Source organism: Rhipicephalus microplus, chromosome 4, assembly GCF_043290135.1.
Source record: "Rhipicephalus microplus isolate Deutch F79 chromosome 4, USDA_Rmic, whole genome shotgun sequence".
NCBI classification, from domain to species: Eukaryota; Metazoa; Arthropoda; class Arachnida; order Ixodida; family Ixodidae; genus Rhipicephalus; species Rhipicephalus microplus.
This window is the reverse complement of record NC_134703.1, coordinates 140,691,937-140,719,606: the sequence shown is the minus strand read 5'-3', so window position 1 is coordinate 140,719,606 and position 27,670 is coordinate 140,691,937. Positions and strand designations below refer to the sequence as shown.

Here is a 27,670-nt window from a genome sequence, read left to right as displayed (position 1 = left end):
CCGGCGATGAATTCAGTTATGCCTAGCTAGTGTGACTGCATCTCTGATCTAGCAGTCAGCTGTGCTTCTCCACCTGTGCCGCTCCTGGGTGTTTCCCAGGCCTCCTGTCGCACTATCCAAATGCACTCGGGTTGAAGTTTGCTTTGGAAAGGAAAAGCACAAAGTTATTCAGCAGAGTGATGAATTTATATATATACAAACAAACTACATGGACAACGACATGGTGATGGTAAGTAAAGATACATCATCCTTCAGCAGCTTCTTAGAACTGCACACACTGTAGCCTTGGCCACGACTGGGCTTATACATGGTGTGTATCCAGCAAGCTTCAGTGTCTGCATAATGCTCTTCAACCTGTGAGCAGGAAAAAAAAGGCAAGTTTGAGAGTTGTGCAAGTGCATTCGCGTTGATTATGAGCAGAATAATGTGGAGACTGAGTTGAAACGAAAAATGAGAAAACTCAATACTGGGATACTCTTCTTTTACGTGTTATTTACTGACAATACATCAACCTAACCTGGTCTGAAACACCGATGCCTAGACTCTGTGAAACGCTCGACCCCTTTGCATCTACTGATGTAAAGCTTTCTGCGCACGATTGTGACAGCTACAGTAATCTGGCTTCTCCTTACGGCACCTGCGCTGAGGTCTGTGTAGCTACGCAGTGACACAAGAGATTGTGCAAATTATCCCACAGTGATGCCGCCTGACAGATTGGTTTCTAAAGCACTATAGAAACTAACGGGTTTCCTACTCATTGTCTTGAAGGTCACGTGTTTGATGCCAGCCGCAGCGGCCGCATTTTTGATAGAGCCAAAATGCTAGAGACCTGTGTACCGTGCAATGTCGGTGAGATCACGTTGCTGTTTTGAGACTTCAAATCCCAGATATTATCATTGCTCTTTATCTTGGGGCGGATGTTCTGAGTAGTGAAAGAGAAGCTCCGCAAGGCTGTTCCACGGGTGTCTTCCTGTTCCCTTGAATACACTTCCATTTGAAAGATTGGATACGTGAAAGACAAGGGCAATGCTTTCTGGCAGCGGTAGTAAATATTACTTGCTTGATACCTTAGGGCAGTGAGACAAACTTCCTCAATTCTACTATGTGTTTCACTAACATGCTGTAATGAGCCTTTTACTGGTGCAAACAGCGCCTCCAACGGAGTTCGGCAAAATAAAAACTGGTGGCCCTTGGCCAGTGAAATTGTCTATCGAGCACGAGTAGGATATCTCTGAGGCCTGCATTTGCACCTTTCTTTGGGTGAGACATTTGTAGGTTTGTGACACCAGATGTCGTTTAATCTGCACCTCTCATAGCGTTTTGGCCACCAAAAATTATGGTGCAGACTTCGATGCCAGTGCACATGCGCAGACTACCTACTCGGGAAAGGCCCATTGTGTGAGCTGGCTTGTGGGCAAATTCATTAACGAGACATGACTTTTCCTGTGTGTAGAAGGAGCAATAAGAAAGAGCCCTTGCGCTTGTTTGAACTACTGTGTACTACGTGTATCACGTGTGGTGAGGGTGAACATTCCTTAATAAAATGATTGTCATCAAGCGGTTGAGGGTTGCACATATGTCACGAACGAGGATGTACATACAGTACTCTACCATTTGTGCATGGTGAGGACAAACATTCTATTACGGAATGCATACAACAATGTGCCACTGGGCCCCTTTAGCATACTGAATGCAATGTTACTGTTTATATGCTTAGCTAAAAGAAGTGATTAACCATTCTTACATAGTATAATCGCATAAGACGGCCTAACCTTTTCCACCAGTGTACATGAGTGGAGACTGTTCAATCGTCGCTATCATCGTCATCTGCAGGTGGTGGTTCGTCTTTCTGTGGCTCTTCCTCCTCGCTCTCTTGCACACCTTCTTCTTTGGCTTTCTTCAACCGTTGTATTATTTCTGAAAAGCAAATGAAAGAAATTGAGAGTGGACTGACAGGATTGTTCAGTAATAATGCTAATCACCAGCCAAAGAGGCTATAGAATTACAATGCTTAGCACAAGGTCACAGCTAGTAAGGTAGTGACCGCATTTATTTGAGGGCGAGATAAAAAAAAATTCGCATTATGCTCTGGGGGCACAAAAGATTCACATACAGGAGACTTGTCTGGTGGCCTAAACTCAGTTTCAGAAATTGCTATCATTACCCCCTTGATATTTACACCTATTTTTAAATATTTCAAAGGAATTAAATTACTATGCTATCTAAAGTCCTAAAGCATGGGCTCATAAAGGTGTCATACTAGTCATACTTGTTCGAGTCTCAGTATTAATTTTCATTACCTGCAATTCTTAAATCTATGCAAATCATTCTATTGTCACAAGAGGGTAGATGATGCAGCTATACTCGGCGGCAGCTTTTCCTGACAGCACTTTAGAAGCCAAAAACTAAAGCCTGGTACCGTGCCAAGAAACAGGACTTAAAGGTTGACTGATGATGTGCTCAATGGTCTCGCTGAAATAAATGCTGCTTTATTCATTATGACACTCAAAGCAGTTGCAGGAAGTCATAAGTAAAATACAATTATTGTCCACTTTGCAAGAATGCCTTCCTTTCGATTTCTTAAACAGCACTACCTTTTCAGCGCACCCGTTTTCCAAAGTAAACAAGACATCCCTGACTTAATGGGTCAATGTGCGGCCGTAAACATACTGTTTAGTTCTAAAAAAAAATACATATACCCATAATATGGCACTAAAATCTACGCTGAACAATCCGAACGCGTCTCCCATTTAGATTTATTGGGTAGATAATTTTCAAAATGTGTTAACGATGCGAGTGAGCAGAACCGCAATCAGCTTCAACCTACCGTACTACTTGCGGAGCAGCAAGTATGTGCGGAAGACTTGCCTTCGTATCTTTCGCTTCGTTGTCAAGATAAGTTGTCGCCGAATGTAGGAATCAACCACAAGTGCAGTCTGCATTCGTTTATGTATTCCTTTTAATATCATTTGAGGCTTTGCAACGAGATATAAACGGGCCTCTTATTTTTGTGTTGGAAAGAGACACTTGGGCAAAATGTTTTTTTTTTTCCTTTTTCTCCAAGCTGCCAATAATCAATCAAAAAGCACCGATGTTGTGAAAGGTCACACAAGACAATAAAAAAAACATGAAAATACCGTGAAATTGAAGACACATAAAAAGTAAAATTTGTTTAAACAGAATCTGAAGGAATTGGTAAAATACATTCTTTTTAACAGGAGTTTCGTGCAGTACGAAGCTGATGATGTATTGGCATGCACAAGCGTCCTAATACGGAACCAACCAAAGCAAAGGCAATGTAAATGTTTTATTCAAGCAGCCATTCTATGTGAGCTATTTCCTTTTACTGAATTTCTGCTGTATCTAATTAACTCCTAGTAATCCAAGTAAGGAGGATGTTCAGGGCGAATGGGAAAGTTTAGGAGATTAAACATCCTTGAACCCAAAATTTTCAAAGGACCAGTTTAAACGTTGGTTCGAGTGACCACTCCCCTACTTCAAGGATTTTTCATCACTCATGACAATTAGCTCTATGCACAGTAGCACAACAAAACTATATTGGCAGCCTTTTCTAACAGACAACTCCTTCCCTAAAACAAAGCAAAAGTGGAAGGATAACATAAGAGAGTTTTTGATTGTTTCGTAAACATGTTACTGTTTATGGAGTACTAGAACACGTGATGTAGATGGTGCGGTGAACTTTCAGGTGGTGCTGCCAGCGTGTTGCAGACCGATATTCCTTTCTATCTCTCTCCACCGCCAACAAAGGCGCGAAGAGGAAGACGAACCAGTCCCAGAGTCGACTGAGTTGAACAAACAATAAAGTTAGTTGCTATTGTCTCTTAGCAGCACGCTTCATCTCTTCGTTCCTCGTGCATACCAACAAAGGCAGCTGTGCTAGCAGCTATGCTTCTTGAAACTTCCTTGGCCCCAATGAATTACAAATGTATTTGTATTGCATCACTGTTCATTGAGAAAGTTTAGAAAGAAGAAAGACGCGCCTGGTAAACACTAACATTTGTTGCTCCAAATGCATATGGAGTGGAAGATAAGTATAACACATTCAAGAACCAGCCAACCAACCAAGACCTGCTGGAACCAGCCAACCACAACCAATGAAGTGAAGAAATATGCAATTTTGGTAAAATACTAAGGGTATTAATTGATATGTGGGGTTTAACGTACCAAAACCACCATATGATTAAGAGAGACGCCGTAGTGGAGGGCTCCAGAAATTTCGACCACCTGGGGTTCTTTAGTGTTCACCCAAATCTGAGCACACGTGCCTACAACATTGCCGCCTCCAAAAATACTAAGGATAGCTTTATTACCCAAGATGTTGTCTGCAAGAGGCTAAGAGAAGAAAAAAGAACAGGTCTCGAGAGAAAAACTGCAGACAATAAGAAACGAGGAAATAAAGGCATCCGCAAGGATAAATCACTCGTCTCATTTCTCTGTATTACGATATGTGTGCACGCATGTGAGCATACAGAGCTCAGCGAATTTGTACTATCGAACTACAATTACAAAAACAGCCAATCGGCTTTTTGCTGCAGGCTTTTTTAAATGCAACTGCATTAATTCATTTTTATTCAGCACAAGAACACTGAACATTAGTGTCCTTTCACAGCTCTCCTAAGATAAAAAATTGCGGTTCACAATAATACATATATTGGTATTGTAAGAATTACAGCACCACTGGGGCGCAGGTGCGCACTAGAGGATAGACTGCGGGGCAGAGGAGAACGAAGGTGGATATAGAACAGCCCGCCCAGCGTACGACCATTGTCTCTTTGTCTCAATCATTACAATGGCGCAGTCGTCATAAATGAAGCCACCTGTGCTTCAGCATCTTCAGCGTTGTGGACCCACTACTCCAGAAATGCCATCCACGCTTCCTAGGCCATGGTATCCACAAGCGTGCCACCGCAGGAAGCCCAGTTCAGGGACGGTGTCGAGGCCTCCTCAGTACCCGCTTATCTGCCGGTGCTACAAGCACCATCCGGGAAAGGCGTACAGACCTCCTTGGCGGCTCGATAGTGTTATATAGACACTTCCAATCAACTGGTCGACCACACTTCCATGATCCTGGACATCATCACGCTCATTACTGTGACAACAGCATATCCTTCAAACGCCACCAGTGGTTCTCCAGGCGGCTCGTCCGACGATGCTTGTCCGCATGCTTGTCCCAGCGACTGAATAGCTTGGCGCCTTCGAACTGCGGGATCTCAACCGGCCCCGCAAGTACCGGGGATCCATATCCTCTGCGGCCATCGCTCATGGCTCCTAGAACCCACGGATGTCATGCAAGCAACGTCCTTGCTTTCTCGGGTGCTGGATAGATACGCGTTTCGAACTACTGGATCTTTGTACTCCAAGTTACCATCAGTTGTTGCATCAGAACTACCAAAGTGCCGAGGATTCCAAGACGCTGCAGTTCGGTGGTTTGCAATGAAAAACGCTCTCGGAGGCCGCTACGCCTGGCCGGACCATCGAACATGGCTCGTGGCCATCAACTGCCTTCGCGATGCTGTCAAAGCCTGGCACAACATGAAGATGTGAAACAACAATCGTGACCTGAATGGTGTGCCAGGTTGAGTTATGTATTTTGCCCGCTTTTTCATGCCTCCGATCAAGAATCTACCGTGGATCAGGGCGGTGCAACACATATCCTCGACGGTGCAGTTCAGACGCCCACCGACCTGCCCTGCCTCGGAAAACAAGCACACGGTACGGAACACTGCTTTGGTACAACTGTGCCCTGTAGCTGCTCCACGAACAGCTTCACAGATCACCCTGCAGCAGTCATCGACACTAGCCGTGAGGCATACTCCTCCACGCAAGTGTCAGCTTCCTCGTCGATACATGTTACAGAACCACCCTTGATGGATACCAAGATCGTCTCTCAGCCACAGCAGCCGGTCAGTCGACTTCCAAGTTGGCCAGCATTAGAGTGTCTGAAGGTGCCGGTCTACTCCGTAACAATGTCAGCTCCTTCCAATCCAGATGAAGCACTAGCCCCCACTGCCAAATCAGTGCACATTTCAAACCCACTTCATTTCCGGTCATCAACGCAGTCATTGGCGCGCTGATGCTTGGCACTTGCAGAGTGCCATCCAACACGCTGTGATTCGGTGGGTTGCAATGGAAAACACTCTCGGAGGCCGTTACGCCTGGCCGGACCACTCCCACGTGACTATCCGAAGTGACTATCACCCCTGAGGACATTATCTCAGAAGACCTGCTGGTACAACCCACTGTTGAACCTGGTTATAAGGTTTCTGACTGAGACCACTTGACCACTCATCGCACTTTGTCAGAAGCCACCAGCAGTACGACGTCGGCAATTCTGCAAGGTGATAACCTGCCTCACAAGCCAATACTGTAACTTTGCCCTGCAATGCCACAGATGTAAAATGGGACACGTCATAAACCCTGGATGCACGAAGAGCAGAAGTATCCACTCCGTGTGTGCCCCATCCTCTACACGTGATGACCTTCATTCACAGCATGGATACCTGCATCGACTGGCCCAACATAGTTGCCCACCAGAATGTTGACAGTACAAAAGGGCAAGTACCGGTGTACACACAAATGACCATCACGGGTTAGTCAAGGCCACCCGCTAGAGACCATTTCCGCAGCTCTTCCTGCAAAGTCACAGCATGGCCGAGACCTGCAGCCACAACGAGGCAGCCAAGCTCAGCCGCCTGAGTCTTTGGCACTTCTGGAAGATGCATCGTGGCCTGCTAAAGAACGACCACCCAGGTACAGCCAGTGTAGTCCGCCAAAAACCATCCAGCAGCTCGTCATGCTATGTCGCAGTCATGGCCGAGTGTAAGGATTTCAGCGCCACTGATGCGCAGGCGCGCACTAGAGGCTAGACTGCGAGGCAGAGAACAAAGTCAAGTTAAGAGCAGCTGGCCCAGCGTACGGGCGTTGTCTCTTTGTCTCAATCATTACAGTGCTTGTCTCGTCCCTTTCTTGTCTTTTGTGCATTTTTCGCGCTGCTAAAACCCAAGTCAATCATTACAGTATGTAGTAATTGTACATTATGTAAAGGCTTTTTATTTTAGTACAGGTTATGTACACTTTTATTTAACTCAAAAAGAAATGCTTATGGATGTACTTCATTCGTACATTTGTACTCAGAATGAAGTACATCCATAAGCATTTCTTTTTGTGTTAAATCAAAGTGTACATAATCGGTACTAAAATAAAAAGCCTTTACATAATGTACAATTACTACATACTGTAATGACTGAGACAAAGAGACAACGTCCGTACGCTGGGCCAGCTGCTCTTTATCTGACTTACATTTGTACTCAGATTTCTCCTGAAAATATGCTGCATTTTATTAAAAAAATTAGGGGACCGTTAGGCCTTGCCTTTGCAATATGCAATAGCAATATCATGTCCATAGTTTGTACTTCAACGCCTTAGTACATACTTCTTGTTGTGTGATGTTACTCGAGAAGTTTAAATCGTGGATTACTACAATGTAATCAATAAAGTTGAAACAGGCTGGTGTCAGTAAAACTTTTGCATATGGCTGCGAAATGTGTTAATTGTCTGTGTAATGGGTAGTATGCTTTAAACCATGAATAATTGTGCACGAGAAATGTTTTCAAACTTGCTTTGCACCAACTACGTGGTGCATAGCATAGGAATGCACGCAATAACGCGTGTGCCCTCTGTAATAATGATCCCATGCATATTTCCCCTTTATATAGAAGTATTTTTGGTTTGTATTGCAGATAACACGAAAATTCGGCTGAGAGTGGAACGAACACTGCCGGACCATTTCACAAGATTTCCGCGATGCTGTCACGCCTGGAGTTCGTCGATTTTTTTTTTCTTATTTAGCCGCGCCTGCTATTACGTCAATGCCTTCTGCGAACGAGAAGTGCGCGAAGTCTCACCCGAACGACATATCAAATTTGTCAAGCAACCTTGTGGCACGTCATGAGACACATGCGCTGAGCAGGGAAGCCCTCTGAACATGCTTGGCATAGTTTGTCTCGTCCGCTTTGTGCAGTGCACATGATTTTCATTTCTGTTCATCTGTGCAAACTGAGCGGTACGGATTTTTCGCCGACTGTGAGGAGCATCATCTTAGCGTAAGTGCATCAAGCATGGTGTCAAAGCAGCACAAGTCGCTAACGCTGGAAAAAAAGGTTGCCCTAATTAAGGAAGCGGAGAAAGGAGACAGAATGAATTCGAACATCGCGCAGGAATTCGGCATCTCTTTGTCTATGCTTTTGACAGTGCTGAAAAACAAGCAGAAGGTGCTGCAGGGATTTCAGTAGACATTCTCCAGCGAGCGGAAGAGGATTCGAGAGTTGAAGTTCACAGACGTTGAAGCGGCGTTGATAATATGGCTTCGAAACAAGGTCGACTGCAGCAGTGGGAAAGACGGACCGATGCGATACGTCAAGCAGCTGGAGGATGCCTTCCAAGGCCCGAGTACGACCGCAATGCAGACAAACATTAGGCAGATTTTCTCTGCTAAATAAAATGGCAGTGCAGCAAAACCCAACCCGTTATAGTCTCTTGTATGTTATTTCTTTCTTTTTTAAACCTGAACAAGAAGAAAGATTAGAAACTGCCGCTGAAGAGCCAGTAAGTAGTACTGATTTTTTCCAGCGATTAGCACAACTTTGCTCATCTCAAAAATCCATTGATCTCGAAATTTCCCCTCGTCTTTAGGACTTAGAGTTAACCAGGTATTACTGTGTTTCTCTTCTGGCTTAAAGAAATCAATGTTCATGCACGCCTAGTTCCATCCATTTTTTGCTTCCAAGCAAGATTAACTGTGGGGTTCACGGTTTTACGTCTCAAACAACTTCCAAGCGAAACCTTGCCTGCAACAACCAAACAACTGAGAGCCTGATGAATTCTGCGTGGAATAATTTTATGCAGAGCCTAAGGACTACTGAGAGTGCATCTGTACAAGATTATAGAAGCTAGAAGGAGAACAGACACAGCTATCTTTACTATCTTCAAAACAGCCCATTACATTTACACATAACAAAAAAATAGATGCATGATAGCACATGTTCACTTCCTAAGTAGTGGTAAGAATTAAACTACGCAGCAACAAATTTTATGAAAACCAAACATCAACATGGTCTAACATGGCAGTCTGGTAGACAAGCATGTGCAGCCGACAGTGCCACAGACGGTCTCTCAGTATGATGCTTCCACACTACAGTTGAACCCACTTATAGCAATACTCGAGTGCCACAAAAAGTTCGTTGTTATAGCTAACGTGGTTGCTTGGGCGAGTTGGTACGACATGATTCACTTAAAAAAACAGCACCAATAACGAGGGACAAGAGAAAGAAGGAGACAGACAGCGGCACTGTCCGCTGTCTGTCTCCTTCTTTCTCTTGTCCCTCGTTATTGGCGCTGTTTTTTTAAGTGAATCGTTGTTATAACCAATCATTGCTATAGCCAGGTTACATACATACAAAACGTACAAAAGATGAGAGTGCACTAGCTTCTCATTGTTATAACCAGTTCAACACTGTCGTAAATGGGTTCGGCTGTATTACAAACTGCATGGAAGCATATATTTGTAGACAGAACAGAATTAACCAGTGATCACATACAACAGAAATGAAAAGACTGATGATCAATTGGAATATGTCAATGAAATGCATACGAAAATGTAATAATAGTCATGTTTTAAGCATTAAAACACATAAGTTGGTTACCTTTTGCAGGATTGAAAACACCGTTGGTCTGTTGGCTGCAAACGTAGCACCTGGTTGTTTTCCTGTAGTGTTTCAAAGCACACTTTTCGCAAAAGTAGTGCTTGCACCTGCAAAAGAAGGAAGGTGTTTTCTTTTTGCGAGTGCACTGATTGGCATCACGTTTGGTAACGGGTACAGAGAACATCAAGTTCACATCCCTGACGTGACATGCGTAGTGGATTAGAGGTGGTACTCCATACACTTGAAGTGAACCAATGGGCGGGTGCTGTTGCATGCCCTAAAGTGAGTCATAACCAAGTAGTGAATTTAAAATTTCTAATTTTGCAGCTCAATGCCACGCCACATCTTGCATTTTTCAAAATTGACAGCAATCCTTTAGCATGCACACATAATTTAATAAATATAACAGCATTTTCAGTCATGATGTAATATTTTGAAACACCTATAAAATGTATCTGAGCTAAAGTTTTTTGTGTTTTTTTTTTTCAAAAAACATTGCTCTGCTCGATTTTTTTTCTTAGTGCATCAGAATGATACCTAGTAATTTAAAACATCAAGAACTGCAGTTGACTCTGCTTAAATGAAACCTGAAAAGATTATGAAAATACGTTTTATTTAAGAGGAGTTTCATTTACTGAGAGATGAACAAGCATGCAGAATTAAGGTAGTGCAAAATTAATCGCATTAGGGGCAGTTGTTCTATTTAGCCAGCGATTCTGTTTGAAGGATACCACTGTACCATTACTTTTTTTAACATTACCAAAAGCCTCAACACGTATATGAAATAGTTGTGCAGGAAACAGAACTTTAATTTCCTACACCGGTTCGGTAGTACGATTAGTATGATTTCTTTATTTCTTGTAGCCATGGCTAAAAACACTGAATTTCCATTATCTGTATAATGACTGATTGTGATTTGATTAGAAAACTGCTTGAAACTTGGCACTCATGGTATATTCTAGATCAACTTATCTAATAACATTTGTTTTATTCTGCATAGTTTTTTTTCCTCCAAGGAAAGAACAGCGCGTATTTGAAGTAGGCATGAAAAAACTAAACAAGTATAAATATCCTGATCATGTTTGGCCATAAAATAAAGAAAATTGCTCAACAACCCACGTATCCTCTTTTAAGTGGTACTGACACTATTTTTCGAAGGTGTGTCTACACTGCCATACAATACTCCTGCATATAGAAACGGCTCTGAGCAAGCGTGAGGCTCATAAAATGCGGGTAAGACACTTTAATTTGATACTAAAGTAAATTTTTTTTGTGGTGCACCTACTGGCATCGACACTAGCTCAACGCCAGGCTACAGTACAAATTCTTGCAACTTCGCACACCAGTATGATTAGTTGTAGGGATTTCAGGCACTAAAGCTTCCAAAATGGTCACTTGTACACCATCAAAACATTCAAAGTGGCCACTTGTGCATCATTAACGAAGCTTTGAGGTCTGTATAAAAAAAGTATCTGACCTTTGATGAAAAAAAAACTGGCAAAATTGAATCATCGAAAACCTAATCCCCCTCAAAGTAGTCTCCTTGGGACTCCACATACTTCTCCCAGCGGTGCTGCCATTGTTGGAAGCATTCTGGGAAGGCCTCTTTCCGAATGGTGTTTAGTTCAGCTGTCATTGAAGCCATAATGTCCTCCCTTGTCGGAAATAGCTCTCCTTTCAATGTCCTCTTGAGTTTGGGAAACAGCCAGAAGTCGCAGGGGGCCATATCAGGAGAGTAAGAAGCCTGTTGAACTACAGGAGCTTGGCTTTTCGCCAAGAAAGCCTGAACCATGCGTGAGGAATGTGCAGGAACATTGTCGTGATGAATGCGCCAATTACCTGTTGACCACAACTCGGGTCTCTTGCGCCACACAGCATCAGCAATGGAAGATATCCCTGCAGTGCTTTTTGGTGATTGTTTGACCCTGTGGTGCATACTCATAGTGTACCACACCACGGGTGTCAAAGAAAGCACTCGGCATCACTTTGATATTGCTGCGCACTTGGCAGGCCTGGTCTTGCTGACGTGGAATGCTTCCACTGTGATGACTGGGATTTGGTTTGCGAGTCGTACCTGTACACCCAAGACTCGTCACCAGAGATAATGGTGTTCATGAAGTTAGGGTCACAGCTTGGGAAGTCCAGGATGAGACCAGCAAGAAGTTGCTTCAGCTTCACCGTGAACAGTTTCGGCACGAATTTCGCCGCAACTCTCTTCATGGCCGAATCTTCCATCATAATAGAATGTGCAGAGAAAGAGCTGATGCCCACCTCTCCTGCAATATCCCGGATAGTCACACGATCGTCCCTCATCACCACAGCCTTCACTTTGGCAGCAATGATCTGGTCATTTCAGCACGTTGATGGCCTCCCAGAGGGTGGCTCACTCTCCACCAATGTGCGGCTGTCTTTTAACCGGTTGTACAACTCCTTAATCTGCGTGTGACACATAGCATCGTCACTGAAAGCCGTTTTGATCTTCCCAATGATGTTGACTTGGCTGTCGCCCAATTTCTGGCAAAATTTGATGCAGTAGCGCTGCTCCAGTCGCTCCATCATTTCTCTTGCAATGAAAAGCTGACACAAGCGCTGTGCACTGCCTCACTCGAACGCTGCGGCCTGGAGACACACTATTGGCAGGCGGGAGAAAATTCACGCATGAGCACAAAGGTTCAAAGTCGGCTTATACAAGGGCGCTTGTCTCAAATCAGGTGCTTGCAAAAAAAGCAAGGTTGGATACTTGTCTAACAGACCTCGTACAGCGAGGAGCGGCCATGGAAACGTCGTAACATCTTGCGCAAGCACGTGAGGAGAAGCTCATACCATTTTGTGACGTCAAGATACAGTAGGAACTGACACTAGCCTTCAAATGTAATTACTTTTTGTGTGTGCAGTCACACTTAGGAGTAGTACGTCTTCCAAGCTCCTGAGGGCTTACCCTTTCATTTGATGCAGAGAAATGGCCACTGAGAATTTTCGTGTCAGTACCCTTAAGGGGCTAACATCTAAAGTTTGATATATTTTCATTAGTTGGGACTCAAGCAAGCAACAGTTGATGGTTAATTTGTGTTGAAAAAGTACACTGCAAAGTTAAAGAGGGCTGGCTAATGTGTTTTACAACAAATGACTCGACCCATGTATGACATCCCATCAGAAATTAAAGTAAACAGAGAGGGAGCCTCAAAAACTTGGCCTGTGGGCTGCATCTCACGGGTGGCCCGACCCGAACATAACTTTTCGTACGATAAATTTTTAAAATTTTCTCAATAAGTACGTTCATGAGCTACGCAGATAGGACCGGTATATAGCATCGTTTTCGAGAGGCACCCCATGTGGTCACCGTGTATTGAAACAGAACCAAGGAACCAAAGCTCCGCACCTCAGAACATATGTTGACATTTCAATTATTCTGGAGATTGATATGAATACATTTCTCAAATCCTGACGTCAAATCCTTTTTGAAAATGACCTATGTATGAAATACAGGAAAGGCCTTCTTTCAAGTGACAAGGTTAGCGGACATTTTGTTCAGCCATGACAACCGCATATCCACTAGACAACTAGAAAGTGTGCCTATGATAAAGGGGCCACTCACTTGGTGACAACAGGGTCCACAAAGGACTTTCTGCAGAGGAGGCACTTAAAAGGCAGATCTTCCTCGTCAGAACTGATTTCGTAACGGCTGGTGTCTTCTTCGCGATATTGATTTTTCTCCATCTCAAGCTCGAGCTGCCAGCCGTGCTTGTAGTCGGATCGGTCGTGCATAAATTTACAACTGTCTGGTAAAAGAAAAGATGACACAAGCAAACATTGAAGTCATTTCCATTTGATGCAATGCTGTAGATTGTTGCTTTATAAACACAGGCAGGTAACAAAGCAAAACCGTTATGACTGCCGCCATACTGGTCCTCTTAATCGCATTCTCACTAAACGCTTATTCATTATACATATTTCCACACTCTGTCAAAAGGTGCTACAGGTGTGAACGAAAAATAATGTTGCTTTGAATTTTAGAACAACTGAAAGTTCAGTATGTCATTAACAATTTAGGGGGTGGAAATAAAAAGGCATGCAAACATGAGCACAAGTCAGATCAGAACTAAAATACCTACTAGCAGCTCAAAGATCACTAAATGTATTCAACTAGTATTCTCTGGATTTACTCCTGCAATCAAAATCAATAGAATAATAACTCTCATAGTACATATTTATTGAAGTTTCACACAGCGTGTTACTACAAGCACTGCATAGTGGACAGCCTATCAAAACAGAATCCACTATCAAGAGTGAAAAGGGTTATTGCGTTAGGTTGCCTATAAATTAACATTAATGCATATAAGACGACTGCAATTCATTTCAAGCATGGCCAATGGTTTTTTAGTGAAAGCTAACATGCTGTGTTAGTTTTTTTTCTGTTAGCATTGTTTGGTACTTTTCCCACAACAGCAGGCATTCTTTAGTTCATTTTTGCCCATTAAGCTAACGAGCGAATTGGGGAAAGATAATAGAATTTAAAGTAATTCCAGACAAAACAGTCACATTGTAGAATACTGGTACACTTGGATTATCAGGTTTCCGGAAACGTTACACGATCAGTTGAAAGGCGTTTTCATGAAGGAATGAGGTGTGTTGGAAAAGTAATGAGACTAAGTTTGTAGTGGCCAAAGCTTTCAGTTTTTTTTTAAACTACTATGACATCCCCTTCAAAGTAGTTCCCTTCAGCAGATATACACCAGTGCAGTTTTTGTTCCCACTCTTGGTAGCAGTGCTGAAAGTCTTCAACTGGCATGGCTTTTAAATGGCCAGCCAAAATCTTTTGAATGCTCTCCAGAGTTCCAAAATGGAGTTATTTTTTTTATTCATTTTTTCCAATTTCGGGAAAACAAAAAAGTTGCAAGGACTTAAATCAGGTAAATAGGGGGTTGAGGAACAATAGTAATGTGTTCTCAAGTCGAAAGTCCACTAATGGATGCGCGACATGGTGCATTCTCATGATGAAGCATCCACTTGTCTACAATGTGTCCCTGAGTGAGGTTCGTCTTCGTTTTCTAAGCCTTGAAAAAATGACCTGTGCCAGCAGAAAACTTACGGTCTTGATAAACCATAATCCCCATACGCTTCTTTAAACTTTTCAACACGGATGCACAAGTTTAACACAAAACTGTTAGGCACAACGCTGGCCTAAACTCCAATGCTCCATTTCTGTAACGCAAAACAAAAACAAAACTTCACTTATGGTGCTATCAAAACTACTGTGTTAGCTGCAAGTAGTTGTAACTCTGACTCAGGAAGTGAAAGGAATAAACAAACCGGTCAAGCACAGGCCGTTCGACACAGCCTTTCCAGACCGCGCGCAGCATTGCTAATCTCATTACTTTCCTAACACACCTCATAGTTTCTCAATTTAAAAGAAAGCAGTAATAGTGTGTCAATTCACACGACACATGTGGTTGTGACACACTACTTGTCAATATAAAGGGGTCGTAAAACAATTCTCAAACTTGGCGAGAAAACACATCCTGCGAATAGCTGACACTGCTACGAACATATAAGGGTGCTTGCTTGGGCGAGTTCATAGCTATTCATTATTACCTTGTTGCGCACTGCTTAAGAGACCAACACTTGAGATGAAGGACTAGACGGACATCTCAGCCAAATTCAGAAGTTGTGCACGACATGGAGCGCTTGCAGGCAGTGCGTGAAGCTGCCATTTTCACGGGCACCCCCTTTACATACAGAGGCATGTGCTCACTCACGAACTGCTGTACGATACTGAACATCAGGTGGCATGCCATTAGCCGATAATCACAAAAGCCAAGTGTTACGTTTGGATCAGATACCTTTCTTGCCATGGGGTTGTAGCACTCTATACCCCCTTATTCTAGACTGCCCCTTCACTCAATGCTCCACCTTGATGTGAGAAATGCGGTTGGATTGCCGTCCCTAGGCAGAACAGGTCATCACATATTAGTAATAATCTGTGGCGATTCTTGAGAAGCGGGACGTCATTTTCAATGGAGCAGCGCCACTATGCTCGACTCAGTCAACAGAAGGATGAAATTCAAGTCGAGGCTTGCGGGGGATAGTCTGCTAACGTAACGCAGTGAGGCACTGTTTTGCCAGCGGCTTTGTGATTCGCGTAGCTAAGCCTGGTGCATGCGCACTGACTGCTCGCAACAGTGACAGTGATTATTCGCTGGTGCGCAAAACAGTGCTGGACCTGCTTGGCATATATACTGTTTACCATGTAATAGTTGCCAAGTCACAGCTATCCAATTTACTCGATGCAACGCAAGCGAGCTGGCAATAAAGACATAACAGCCACGCTTACACATAAAACTAACAACTGTGTAATCCCATGCACCCAATATCATGGCACACACTGACTTCCTTGTGCCATCCCTCCCTGTGTAGCTCCCAGAACGCTCGCCGCGCCCAGAGAAGAGAGAAAGTCCTTGAAGCGCGTGACGAGCGCCTGTAAATCTGCTTGTTCTGGACGGATTTCAGACATCTTTGTGGTGATTGATTCAGAAGGGAATAAAGCATGATACTGAAGCCCTTCGACAAGTACGTGGGAAAGTGGTTTGTGACCCTCTTAAATGTGTTGTAAAGAAAAAGCTGCATTTTTTACGAATAAGCATTAACTGCAGATGGCATTACACTACAGTACTTAAAATGCAGTATTACCTCCGAATCCACAGAACCCAGTTTCCTTGTAGTCCTTGCATATGTCGGGCTGGTAGTCCCACCGGACTGTCGAGCGAATGTGCTCAGGAGCTCTTATGGGACCCTTCCTGAAAAACAGATTCAAGATACACGTACACTAATAAATTAAAGGAATAGATTTAGGGTTCATTTATTTGTAAGAAAAAACTTAGTAAAACTAGGTTATAATGAAGCCAAGAAAAACACAGCTGAGGGCCGTAGAGGTTAGGCTAGGGTGATGAAACAAAGTTTTCAAAGGTAAAGTGGAGTCAGTTTCCACAAGGCAGGTTAAACTGAAGATCTACGGCAGAGGTCGGCGTCCAGTAGTGGTTACAGGTCCATAGTATATGATGAGGCTGATGATGATGATAACAATTCCCATAATTGAAGTGGTACAGACCTAACACGACAGTGCTGATATATATTGGGAGAGTGATTTACTGCTTCGATTAATTATATAATTGCCACCCAATTCGGCGTCTGTGAGTGCTACCGTCATGGCATATGGCCCCTTCTACTAGCGGCACTATGCTGTATCTCATGTTCTGCTTCAAAGCAAGAAAATATTGTACGACACAATTTTCACTGCTTGACACCTATGACACACAGAAAAGCTAACTTTTGAGAACAACTTGCTATGACTGCCAGCAGATTGAAATGCAAGAGTGCTGATTTAAGGCTGCGACGTAATCAACGTGAAACGTTGGTGACTTAAGTGAGTGCCATTTCAAACTTGCATGCATACAGAAAAAAAAATCAAATGTCCTTACATATAGGCGCGATGAAGTATGCGGTGGTGGAAAGGTGTCTGAATAATCGGGCAGTTGGAAAAATTTGCAGTTGACTGTATAACATTGCGTTGCTGACATGGTCATTTTAGAGAGACTAGCACAGAAAATACGGTAAACACATATAAACTGGTGATGTGCTCATGTATGCTTTCCAACAAGAGCTTTAAGTCAATTCTGCCATACCCATCCTAAGCTTTCGATATTATTTTTAAGCTGAGTGACCGGAAATATAGACCTAGCACAAGCAGGTTAATTCAGCCAATGCCAATGGCTAAATGGGTTTCAACAGCACGACAACTCTGGTTGCTTCAACTCTGGTTGATTTAATACCGACTTGAGCCCCCCTACGTTGGTCTAGTGGCTAAGGTACTTGGCTCCTGACTGGCAGGTTGCAGGATCAAATACCGGCTGCGGCGGCTGCATTTTCGATAGAGGCGAAAATGCTGCAGGCCCGTGTGCTCAGATTTGGGCGCTTGTTAAAGAACTCCAGGTGGTCGCAATTTCCAGAGGCGTCCACTACGGCGTCTCTCGCAAACATATGGTGGTTTAGGGACGTTACACCCCATACATCAATCAATCAATCAATTAATACCGACTTCAGATTCCAACTAAATCTTTCACCATTTCAAAAGGTCGGACTTTCAATATTCTGATTCTAAAATTGGTATTCATGCAATAATTTGAAGTAGACAGTTCAAAAAAAAGTCTTTGCATTGACCTCATAGAGAGGTTTTAGGGGGAAGCATCTATTTTGGTGGAACTTACGAAATAGTAAGCTTCGGAAATAGTCTTGCGGAAAAAAACAAAAAGCTTTCTGCTTCTCTGAATAATATCTTCGAAGAGGAAATGATAGCTCACTATAAAGGATTACAGTGTTTGATTTTACATGAGCATACATAGCCTGTTTACAGTGATCTGTATCAAAGACCTTCATTAGTTCTGTAACCTAAGAGTAGCAAGTTAGGTTTCACAACAGCAAGAGTGACATCTTGTGCTCTTTCATTACCAATAAAATTAGAGGAAGTTTGTCCATAAAAAAAGCAACCTTCCTTGCTGCTTTTTCATATAAAAAAAAAACTCGGTTATGATTGTAAAAATCAATTTGGTCATAATTTTTAGCACAGCTAAGTTGGCAATGGGTCTGACAACATGTACAAATTACGTACACTATCTTGAGGAACAAGAAGTAGAGCAGCAAATTAAACTGCTCGTCATCTTTTCCATGTGTGCCTTGTCTATTTTTTGTGCTGAGCACCTAAATAATAGGATACCAACTAGCCCAGTCCCATACTTTAATTCAGAGCAGCGAAGTTGCATTTACTCACCTCACCATGCCACTCGATGCATTTCCTTGTGCCGTGTCCTTTTTCGTGATGTACTGCGCGTAATTGTTCATTCCCCTGTAAACCTTGTCGTCCTCCTTCCCTTTCAGTTCCTGGAGAAATTGCAAGAAAACATGGCATCATCATAGATTTATACTATACATAACTAATCGATGCGGTGCTCGTGAAAAGTTACCGCTCCAGCAAGGCTTCTGTGACAATCTTTTGTTACACTTTCTAAATAACTCACCTTGTTAATCTGCTGCGCTCTTTCAAAGATGCTTTGTGCGTCCTTACTCTTTTCCGTGTCAATTTCAAGGACGGCGGTGGCTCCCATGTCCTTAGGTCCTTCCATTTCCTGAAGATAGAAAAAACGAAAACCTCGCGAAATGAGTACACGAGGCCCATTCCGTTCAGAGCATGCTTTACGATTATAGACCTACTGTAATCCAATTTTCCTTTGTTAAAGCCCTAGTACAGAGCACTTTAGGGGGCCCAGGCTGTTGTGTGCTATCATTGCTAGGCATAACACAGGCAAAACCACATAATAAAAGAAAAGATGAAGCAAGTGAGAAATAGAGAAAAAAAGGGGGAAAAAAGCTTCCATCAGGCTCGGCATCACTAGTGCGAAGCTGCCTTAATTTTTCTTATGCTTGTGCACTTCTGAAACACAGTTGAAATCAGTTCATGCTTACGAAGCGCGAAAAAAAAAACTGTCACTAAGCAGAGACACGGACAGGACAGGCGCTTGAAGGGACAGTAAAAGCAAATAAAAATATATTTAAGAGTGAGAGTTAAATGCATGAAAACGTCTAGAACGGCAATATTATCAACAGTAGCGCCCTACTTGCAGAAAAATTAAGGTAAATGTGGGACAACACATGCGTTCCGAGCAGGGCATTCGCGAAATGATCTTGACGACGTGAGAGCGGCCGCGTTTCAATTAATCACAGGTAATCAAACTAGCTGCACTATATAAATAGCCTTTCGTGCATCAAAAGACTTAATAAAATGATACTTGTCCATTTCTGTTCGATTCATGGAAAAAAAGAACCGCCTGGCGTTACTAAGGAGAATGGCGCGAATGGTTCAAAAGTTTCGTTTTCACCTGGTTAGGCTGGGTAGGTGGAGCCATCTAGCAGCGCCCAGTTGAACCACGCACACCCACCATCGCGGGCGTCATCGCAGAAAATTATTTAGCGGCTTTTGTTGCCACTGCGGCTCCAGCAACTTTCGCTCTGCTGCTGTGTAGCAGCACAGCGGGTAACGTTAGACACGGCACTAGTGACGTGAGAGAGTACATGATGGTTCACTGAACTGGGGGCACGAGGGTAAACAAAGACACAAAGCAAAGAGGAGGCACACAGCACTAGCGCTCGTGCTCAGTGCCTCCTCTTTGCTTTGTGTCTGTGTTTACCCCCTCGCTCCCAGTTCGCTACACCATCATGAATTATCCACTAGCCCACCTTTCCATCCTATTGCAATGAGAGAGTACACTTTGAGACGGGTAATATGAAGTGTGCTAACCCGATGCGAACCACTAAAACGTGATTTTATTTCAATATAAGCACTTACTTGGCACAAAAGTAGCCTTATGAGGTTTCTGGACAGCTATTTCAACAATAAAGGTCGACTTAATATTTGCCTTTAGTGTCCCTTTAAAGCCTGTACAGTGTCTCTCTCTTCTTTGTCCCATGTTCTCCTCACTTCCTAAGCATGTGCACTACAGCCTTTACTCAATTGTAACAGAAGCTTTTTTTCCCACATTTTTATCATTTAACGTTGACCGTTCGGTTACAATCAGACACCAGCCAACAATGACAAAAAGAAAGCACCATGATGCATTTAATTTTAACGAAAATTCCCCCGTTTCAGTGGTTTGGCAATGTGTGCATGCGAAATCTGAATCTTTCACAGGCCAAACAATTTTGTTTGAGTATTCCATTAGTGTTGCCAGGCATGTGAGTGGCCATTTGATTACTGTGCAGTCAACATTTCAAACAGAAAAATGCATTAGCCCATTCGCTGTATTAGGGCTACACATTGAGCCCAGCATAATGCCCATTTCAAATGAAAAACCATTCTGGTGATCGGAGAGCTAGTAAAAATGTGAACTTACAAGGGGGCTGCTATGAAGAAATCATGCTTACAAGAGGTTTTCAGAAGCCTAGAATGGGATCAGTTAGGGATAAGAGTGAATGGAGAGCCCCTTAGTAACCTGCGCTTCGCCGATGACATCGCATTGCTGAGTAACTCAGGGGACGAATTGCAACTCATGATTACGGAGTTGGACAAGGAGAGCAGAAATATGGGTCTTAAAATTAATCTGCAGAAAACGAAAGTAATGTACAACAACCTTGGAAGAGAGCAGCGCTTCGAGATAGGTAATAGTGCACTTCAAGTTGTAAAAGGCTATGTCTACTTAGGGCAGGTAATAACTGCAGAGCGGAAGCACGAGATTAAAGTAACTAGAAGAATAAGAATGGGGTGGAGCACATTTGGCAAGCACTCTAAAATTATGACAGGTAGATTGCCACTATCCCTTAAGAGGAAGGTATATAACAGCTGTATCTTGCCGGTACTTAGCTACGGAGCAGAAACCTGGAGCCTTACGAAGAGGGTTCAGCTTAAATTGAGGGCAGCGAGCAATGGAAAGAAAAATGGTAGGTGTAACCTTAAGAGACAAGAATAGAGCAGAGTGGATTAGAGAACAAACTGGGGTTAAGGATATCATAGTTGAAATCAAGAAGAGAAAATGGACATGGGCCGGGCATGTAGCGCGTAGACAGGATAACCGCTGGTCATTAAGAGTAACTAACTGGATTCCCAGATAAGGCAAGCGAGTTAGGGGGAGACAGAAGGTTAGGTGGGCAGATGAGATTAAGAAGTTTGCGGGTAGAAATTGGCAGCAGCAAGCACAGGACCGAGTTGACTGGCGGAACACGAGAGAGGCCTTTGTCCTGTAGTGGACGTAGTCAGGCTGATGATGATGATGATGATGACGATGATGATGATGATGATGATGATGATGATGATGATGATATCTAAGGGCGAGCCTGACTGCAACCCTGCTACATCCAACACAACAAAGTTGGTCAAAAGAGGGCAGTTTCTTACTATTTGAGAACTGTTCCATATCAAGTGAACTCAATAGTAGTTACAAAAATGCCAGTGGCACGGAGAATTTTGTTGTGCACTTAGGCTCCGACGAAGATGAGTGAAGTAATTTCGCTAAAAAAGCCCAATACTTGGCTATGATACTTCATTAGCAAAAACAATGTCTTTCTGCCATAGGGCTTCTCAACACACTGATGGTTTCCTTATTGTGAACAGAATGAAAACCCAATGCCTACACTGCAATCAAGTAAACATGGTGTGCACTTCAGGAAAGAACACATCAAAGCCGCATGTCTAATAAAGGCATGTTAGTGTTCTTGTTATCAGCCTTCAAACCGTATCTAAGCGGATGACACACAGACCTGGTGGTTGGCGCTATGGCACAAGTACAAGCGCGCATTGCCTATAAAATGTCTGAGTGCAACTTCATTTCAGGGATCAAGCTGAGGAGCCAGATGTTTCAAATCAAGCATTCATAATATATCGCTTATGGCAAGTGGCTACAACTAAATTTTTTATGCTTCAGCAGATGGTTATTATTGCTAGCTTTCCATGAGACTAGCGCTTGCATTTCAAGCATAAGATTTTGCACAGGAACTTCTCAATGTCCTTAATAATTATACAATAAGATTTCCGAGATTTTATTTGCCAAAATCATGGTATGATTAAAAGGCACACCATACTCTAGGACTCTGGAATCTTTCACCACCTGTCTGCACCTACTAAATCTAAGCGCACTAAACTCTAGCATCTATGTCTACAATACCTGAAACTATGCTTTGCGTGCAGCCCAATATGTTGAGGTCACCCCTTACACCTTAAAAAGGCAGCTGTGCTGGCAGAAGATTGAGGGTAGGCAACTTTCAATACCAGCTATTTTTCTGTTGTACACTATCGCGTGTGGCGAGAGCAAGTGTGACATAGGAAAGCACAAGAATGCTTTAGCACATCTGCAGTGTTGAGCTAAAGTGATGTTGAGATGCATTTCGGGAAGGCACCACAGTAAACATGATTGAGCACAAATACAGCTGTCAAAGTACAGCTCAAAATTATAAAACTAAAATACTACGGCCCTACAAGTGACAAGCTGGCCAACCACACTTCCTCAAATTTTTTACACAGACGCGCAGTTAAAAATGACCCTATAAAGCTACAATATGAGGATTGTTCGAAGTGATTAAAGAGAAACACCTCTGAAAACTAGACCATAAGTAGCATGTCTGCCAGGACTCACAGTGGTTCGTCGGGACTTGTATGACAGCCCGACCTTTCGAGTTTCATCATCGCTGTCACTGTCAAGAGTATAGGTCTTGGTCTTCTTAGTAGATGTCTGTATTGGAAACACACAAAGGAGCCTATGTCAGTGAAAAGAGAGACAAACTCTTACTGCACAGAAAAGCACAATAAGAACACACTTTTACACACACACAATGACTCAGTTTGCCTACATTATGCATCAGGTAACGTCTGAAACCAACATATATGTGGGAATTCCGAGAGGTCAGTTCAATCAAGAATTTTTCTTGTGATTTTGTGCCAGTGCAAAGCTCGTGTAGACTAGTCACAGCTGAATAAAGTTGGAAGCCTAGATTGGGCAGACTGAATGACATACGCATGCCACTACAGTGCAGTTGTGACAATTCAGCTTTTCCTGAAACCATTGATAGAGGCTTGGCTGGACAAGGCTTGGCTAGTCACATCAGGGCTACAGCAAACATTGATGCCAGCTTCTCCATCATCATTAAAGACATCCTGCTCCCTCTCCTGGCCATTTGAAACATTCGCACACGTGAGTTTTGGCTGCATGCTCAAGTTTCCATAGCACCTCACAATGAAAATTGATTCTTCAGACCCAAGAGCACAGCATGAAACATGCCTTGGAGTGTGTCGGTACACATGTTTGCCAATTATTCAGCTTCACATAGCAGTCGTGTGTCTGTGCCCAACACTCACAAATGAGCTATATCCTTCAACTGCCTGCAATCTTTGCCACTTTTTGAATATACTAGTCTCAACTATGTCTAGACGCGACAGATGCTAACAGGACTTCTTTAGCAATCACTATTATGTGGTGCTGTAGAGAGAAGCAAAAGACATGAAATATTCCTCCTTATAGGGCGGGGGCACTATCCGGCAGCGAACGCATAACACCATTCCTGTGAGCTCAGAGATATGTGGAGCAACACATTGTGTTGCGTGTTATTCTGACTATGGTTATACAACACAGACTAGGGGTCACGCCAAGGCTTGGCTGGACAAGAGGCTTCACCCATTCAGTGCATGAATGGGTGATGCATAAAATAAAGTATTTTGTTCTGTATGAGCACGACAGATTCACAGGCAGATCGAATGAAAAAAAAAATGAAGGAAGCTCTACGAAGGTTCACCAGATACAATTAATTGGCAAACATGTTCATAATGTTGGGACCTCGGACGTTTTTTTATTGGAACAAAATTGTGATTTGATGCCTCTTTGTATAATGCTTTGATGCCTCTTTGTATAATGTTTGTACACCGCAGTATAATGAAACACTACTTTAAAATAATTTTTAGATAGTTTTCTATAACAGTACCTTAAAGGGCCACTCACCAGGCCTCATACCAAGTTTTAGTTAGACAGTGGAAGTTGTTGGGTGTCTGATGAGAAACATTTTGCCCCAAAAAAATTTCTGAATCGGCTGATCGCCAGCAGAGAAAACAGATTTTTTGAAGCGGCGCGAAATGAGGATGAGAGGAGGCGAGCTCGAAACCCTTGCTGCTCCTTCGCGTAGCCTGCGCAAGCCAAATCTCTTCCCCACCCTCTCAAGCATCCAACCATGAGGTGACGTGCACATGACGTGCCCAAACAAGTCCAACCCCCGAGCACGCGAGCAGCGTTGCTTTGTTGATTAGCGTTATATTGTGGTCTTTTGCCTGTTTCTGCGGGACGGTTTGGAAATGCTGGCTTAGACGCAGTAGAGTAGATCACAATGAGTACGCGAACGCGTAGAAGCGTTCCACGGCGGTCGTCTGCTCAATGCGCTGACCGCGGGGACACGAACGCATGAAAACGCGGGCACATTAGCCCCGCATCTCGGAGCATTTCACGGGAAAAAAATGAAAGAAAAACGCACACAATTTTTTATTGCGTCTGATTATTTATTTCACATTTTATTTTTATCTTAAAGCAACAAACACATAAACTATGCATGCTGTGTTAAATACTTTTTGCCATGTGATGTGGTATACTGTTGACAATGTCAGAGCAGAGTCGTCTACGTAGAGGACCCATTTCATTGCATTGCCGTGTACGTAGGGCCATTGATACGCCCACCCCATGCCCTCATTCTCAAGGCGTGCGCCGGCAGAGGGGAGGGGGAGCAGCGTTAATCTTGAAATTTGACCGATTTCCACGGCGCGTAGCATTGCAAATTTGGGCAAACGTTATCATGAACGCCTTGCCTACGCATTGCGCTTGTCAGTTCAAAATTGTCAAACCTGGTGAGTGGCCCTTTAAAGGGGCCCTGCAACACTTTTTGAGCATGGTGAGTCGAGGCTCCCGAGAACACGTGAGCCAAAGGTATAACCCAGCATGAAGCCTGAAACTCACATAAATTTTCAAAGCCAGCTAAACATCACTTTCTTTTCTCTCGACAAATGATGCTACAGGCTCACAAATTGCTGTGCCACCGGCCAAGCATCAGCCATAGACCGATTTGAGCATGGCGCGATCAGTCGTCGCTGGGGGGCCACCACAGGAGGCCGCAACTTGTCCATATGCGATGGCACTGAAAAGCCATGCATTTCAAGAAAAAAAAAAAGAAAAGAAAAGGTGCTCAAGATCATGAGGTTTACGTGACGCATTTTCATCACCCGTGCCATCCTTACCTGCTTAGCTTTCAGTGCTTTCATTGAGACGAGACAAGAGAGAATGCCAATGCAGCGTTTGACAAATCTTTGCAACTCCACTCCTACTGGATAGATTCTAAAAGTTTTTGAGGCAGTGAATTCATGAAACAAGCTCGTTTAGCGAATTCATTTTATGGCTACTAGGAAAAGTTTTGCAGGGCCCCTTTAAATTGTGAATAGGATGTCGAGTTACAAAGACTGAAAACATTTACTCTTGCTTGGCAGTTGCTCTGGCAGTGTTTGATTACAGTTCGTATTTTCAAGGAGCGGGACACCACATATTCACCAAGTTCGTGGTGTTTCCGTAGGAACACTAACTCTGCAAGTAATTTCTAATTCTACAAGCAAACCTACTTCCAGAGCTTTACAGGTTTTTTTTTTTTTCCTTTGTAATGAAGGCGACTGCTCACCCCTTGTATCAATGGGTTCAGGAGATCTGACTTCTTTTCCTTCTTCACAACTTTTGTTTCATCTTCGCTGCTGGCTGAAAACCAGGAAAAACATAGCATGTTAGGCAACTGATGCATTATGTGTATGATTAACCCACACAAAGCATCGCATACACGTTGGTACTTAGTAACACTCAAGAGCATCAGAACTACCTTTAATAATAGATCGTTCTCATAATTTAGCACTGATATAAAGCACTCCTGTTCATCTGCAACAATTACTTTGTAATAACTTAATATAGAAACACCCAACTGCAGTGTAAAAATAGCTAATGAAATCAGTGCAACATGTCGAAACATACAGTCGTTCTGTGCCTCATTTCTTGTTAGCATACATCCCGAAGTCGAAGCATCCGCTCATTTTAAAGCGTGATTTTTTTTTTCTTTTTTTATATATTTCAAGAGGTCAACAGTTCACTCCTTGCGACGTTACAACTTGAGATCTAGAGAAAGCCAGGCGAAACGGAATGCGTTACAAAGAGCCAGAAACGCAAAGGCGGCTCTGTTGAAGCAGCTTTAAGAAGCTTTCCTGGATCCAAACAACAACAACGACAACAAAACAATAAGAACAATGCATTATGCAGTTCATACGAGAAGGCCCACACCAAATGGCCAGTAACGCCAAGTCGTAGACTACGATGGTCATATAAATTTCTAGTACAAAGGTAACGAAAGGCTGCTGATGTATATCAAAGACGGTGCTGTCATGGCCACCTGCGCTATAATACTTCGAGACTTAATAGAGTACTGTCTTTGAGCTTCGTTCGGCTGAGCGTATGTAACGTTACAAGTGAACCTGAAGCTGTCTCACATATCAGAAACCGAACCGCGACATCAGTACGGCAAGTTATCGAGCGGATTGCGAGGTAACAAGATGGACTGTTCAATGCTGTAGATACATCACTTAATTACTTTTTCTTATATTTTACAAGATGACACAAGAGAAGGCAGACTACGCTTCAGCCGGCTATGGAGAATACACGAATTCGTTACTCAAATGATTAGGAAAGACGATATCACTTCACAAACACGCCAGCACTGAATAAAAACGCATTGCATCTTCCTTGCTAAGCAGCACACCGCTCTCTTTCGGTTTCGTTATTTAGAGAGCAACTGTTATTTGTAATAAAATACAGCTTACAACATTACCATCTTCGCTGCTTCCTCTCCTCTTTCTCTGGTTACCTCTTCTGAATCCCGGCTTTTTAATGAATGTGCACACCGGCTTATCTGATTCCTCGGAAGTTTTCATGCTCTCGGACGACGCCATTACTGCCGTGTATTGGATCGGTGCGATCTGCTTCCGTGCTTAAGCCGACTTCTTTGGAACATAGTTCGCAACTGGCCATTTGATACGTTTGATGCCGCGCCGTTAGTGACTTAAACATTGACACTGCAGCCTTTGAGAGTTCACACGCATGATTGTTCATTTCGGAGTCCATGCTTAAAAGCATCAAGTCGTCACGGAGTGCGATGAGCATGGCCACGACTCGCCTACGGTGCATGTGATACGGGTGCCACACGGCGCACTTACTACTGCGGGACATACCCGATCGCATTCCTTCGGCAAGCATTCTCAAATCATGAATGTATTCTGCCACTAACCCTCAAGAGGAAAATATATAAAAGCTGCATCTTGCCGGTACTTACCTAAGGAGCAGAAACCTCGAGGCTTA

General features: G+C 43.2%; 1 protein-coding gene across 1 annotated transcript; it reads right to left on the bottom strand.

Annotated features, from left to right (window-relative positions):
* Positions 1–164: 164 nt before the first annotated feature.
* mdlc (RING finger protein mdlc) lies at positions 165–27,301 on the bottom strand. The gene is made up of 10 exons (XM_037423448.2): positions 27,144–27,301; positions 25,956–26,029; positions 22,892–22,987; positions 18,791–18,898; positions 18,544–18,653; positions 16,410–16,516; positions 13,318–13,501; positions 9,723–9,829; positions 1,773–1,917; positions 165–354 (listed from the first exon to the last, which is right to left on the bottom strand). Exons 1-9 carry the CDS (start codon positions 27,262–27,264, stop codon positions 1,805–1,807), a joined length of 1,020 nt encoding a protein of 339 aa, XP_037279345.1. The 5' UTR covers positions 27,265–27,301; the 3' UTR covers positions 165–354; positions 1,773–1,804.
* Between the last annotated feature and the right edge of the window lie 369 nt (positions 27,302–27,670).

Coding starts and splice junctions, on each gene's coding strand:
- mdlc (XM_037423448.2), bottom strand. CDS start 27,264: ATGGCGTCGTCCGAGAGCATGAAAACTTCCGAGGAATCAGATAAGCCG. Junction 16,517..18,543: donor GCATCGAGTGGCATGGTGAG/GTGAGTAAATGC, acceptor TCTGTTTTTCAG/GAAGGGTCCCATAAGAGCTC. Junction 1,918..9,722: donor TGTTTTCAATCCTGCAAAAG/GTAACCAACTTA, acceptor TTTGCTTTTCAG/AAATAATACAACGGTTGAAG.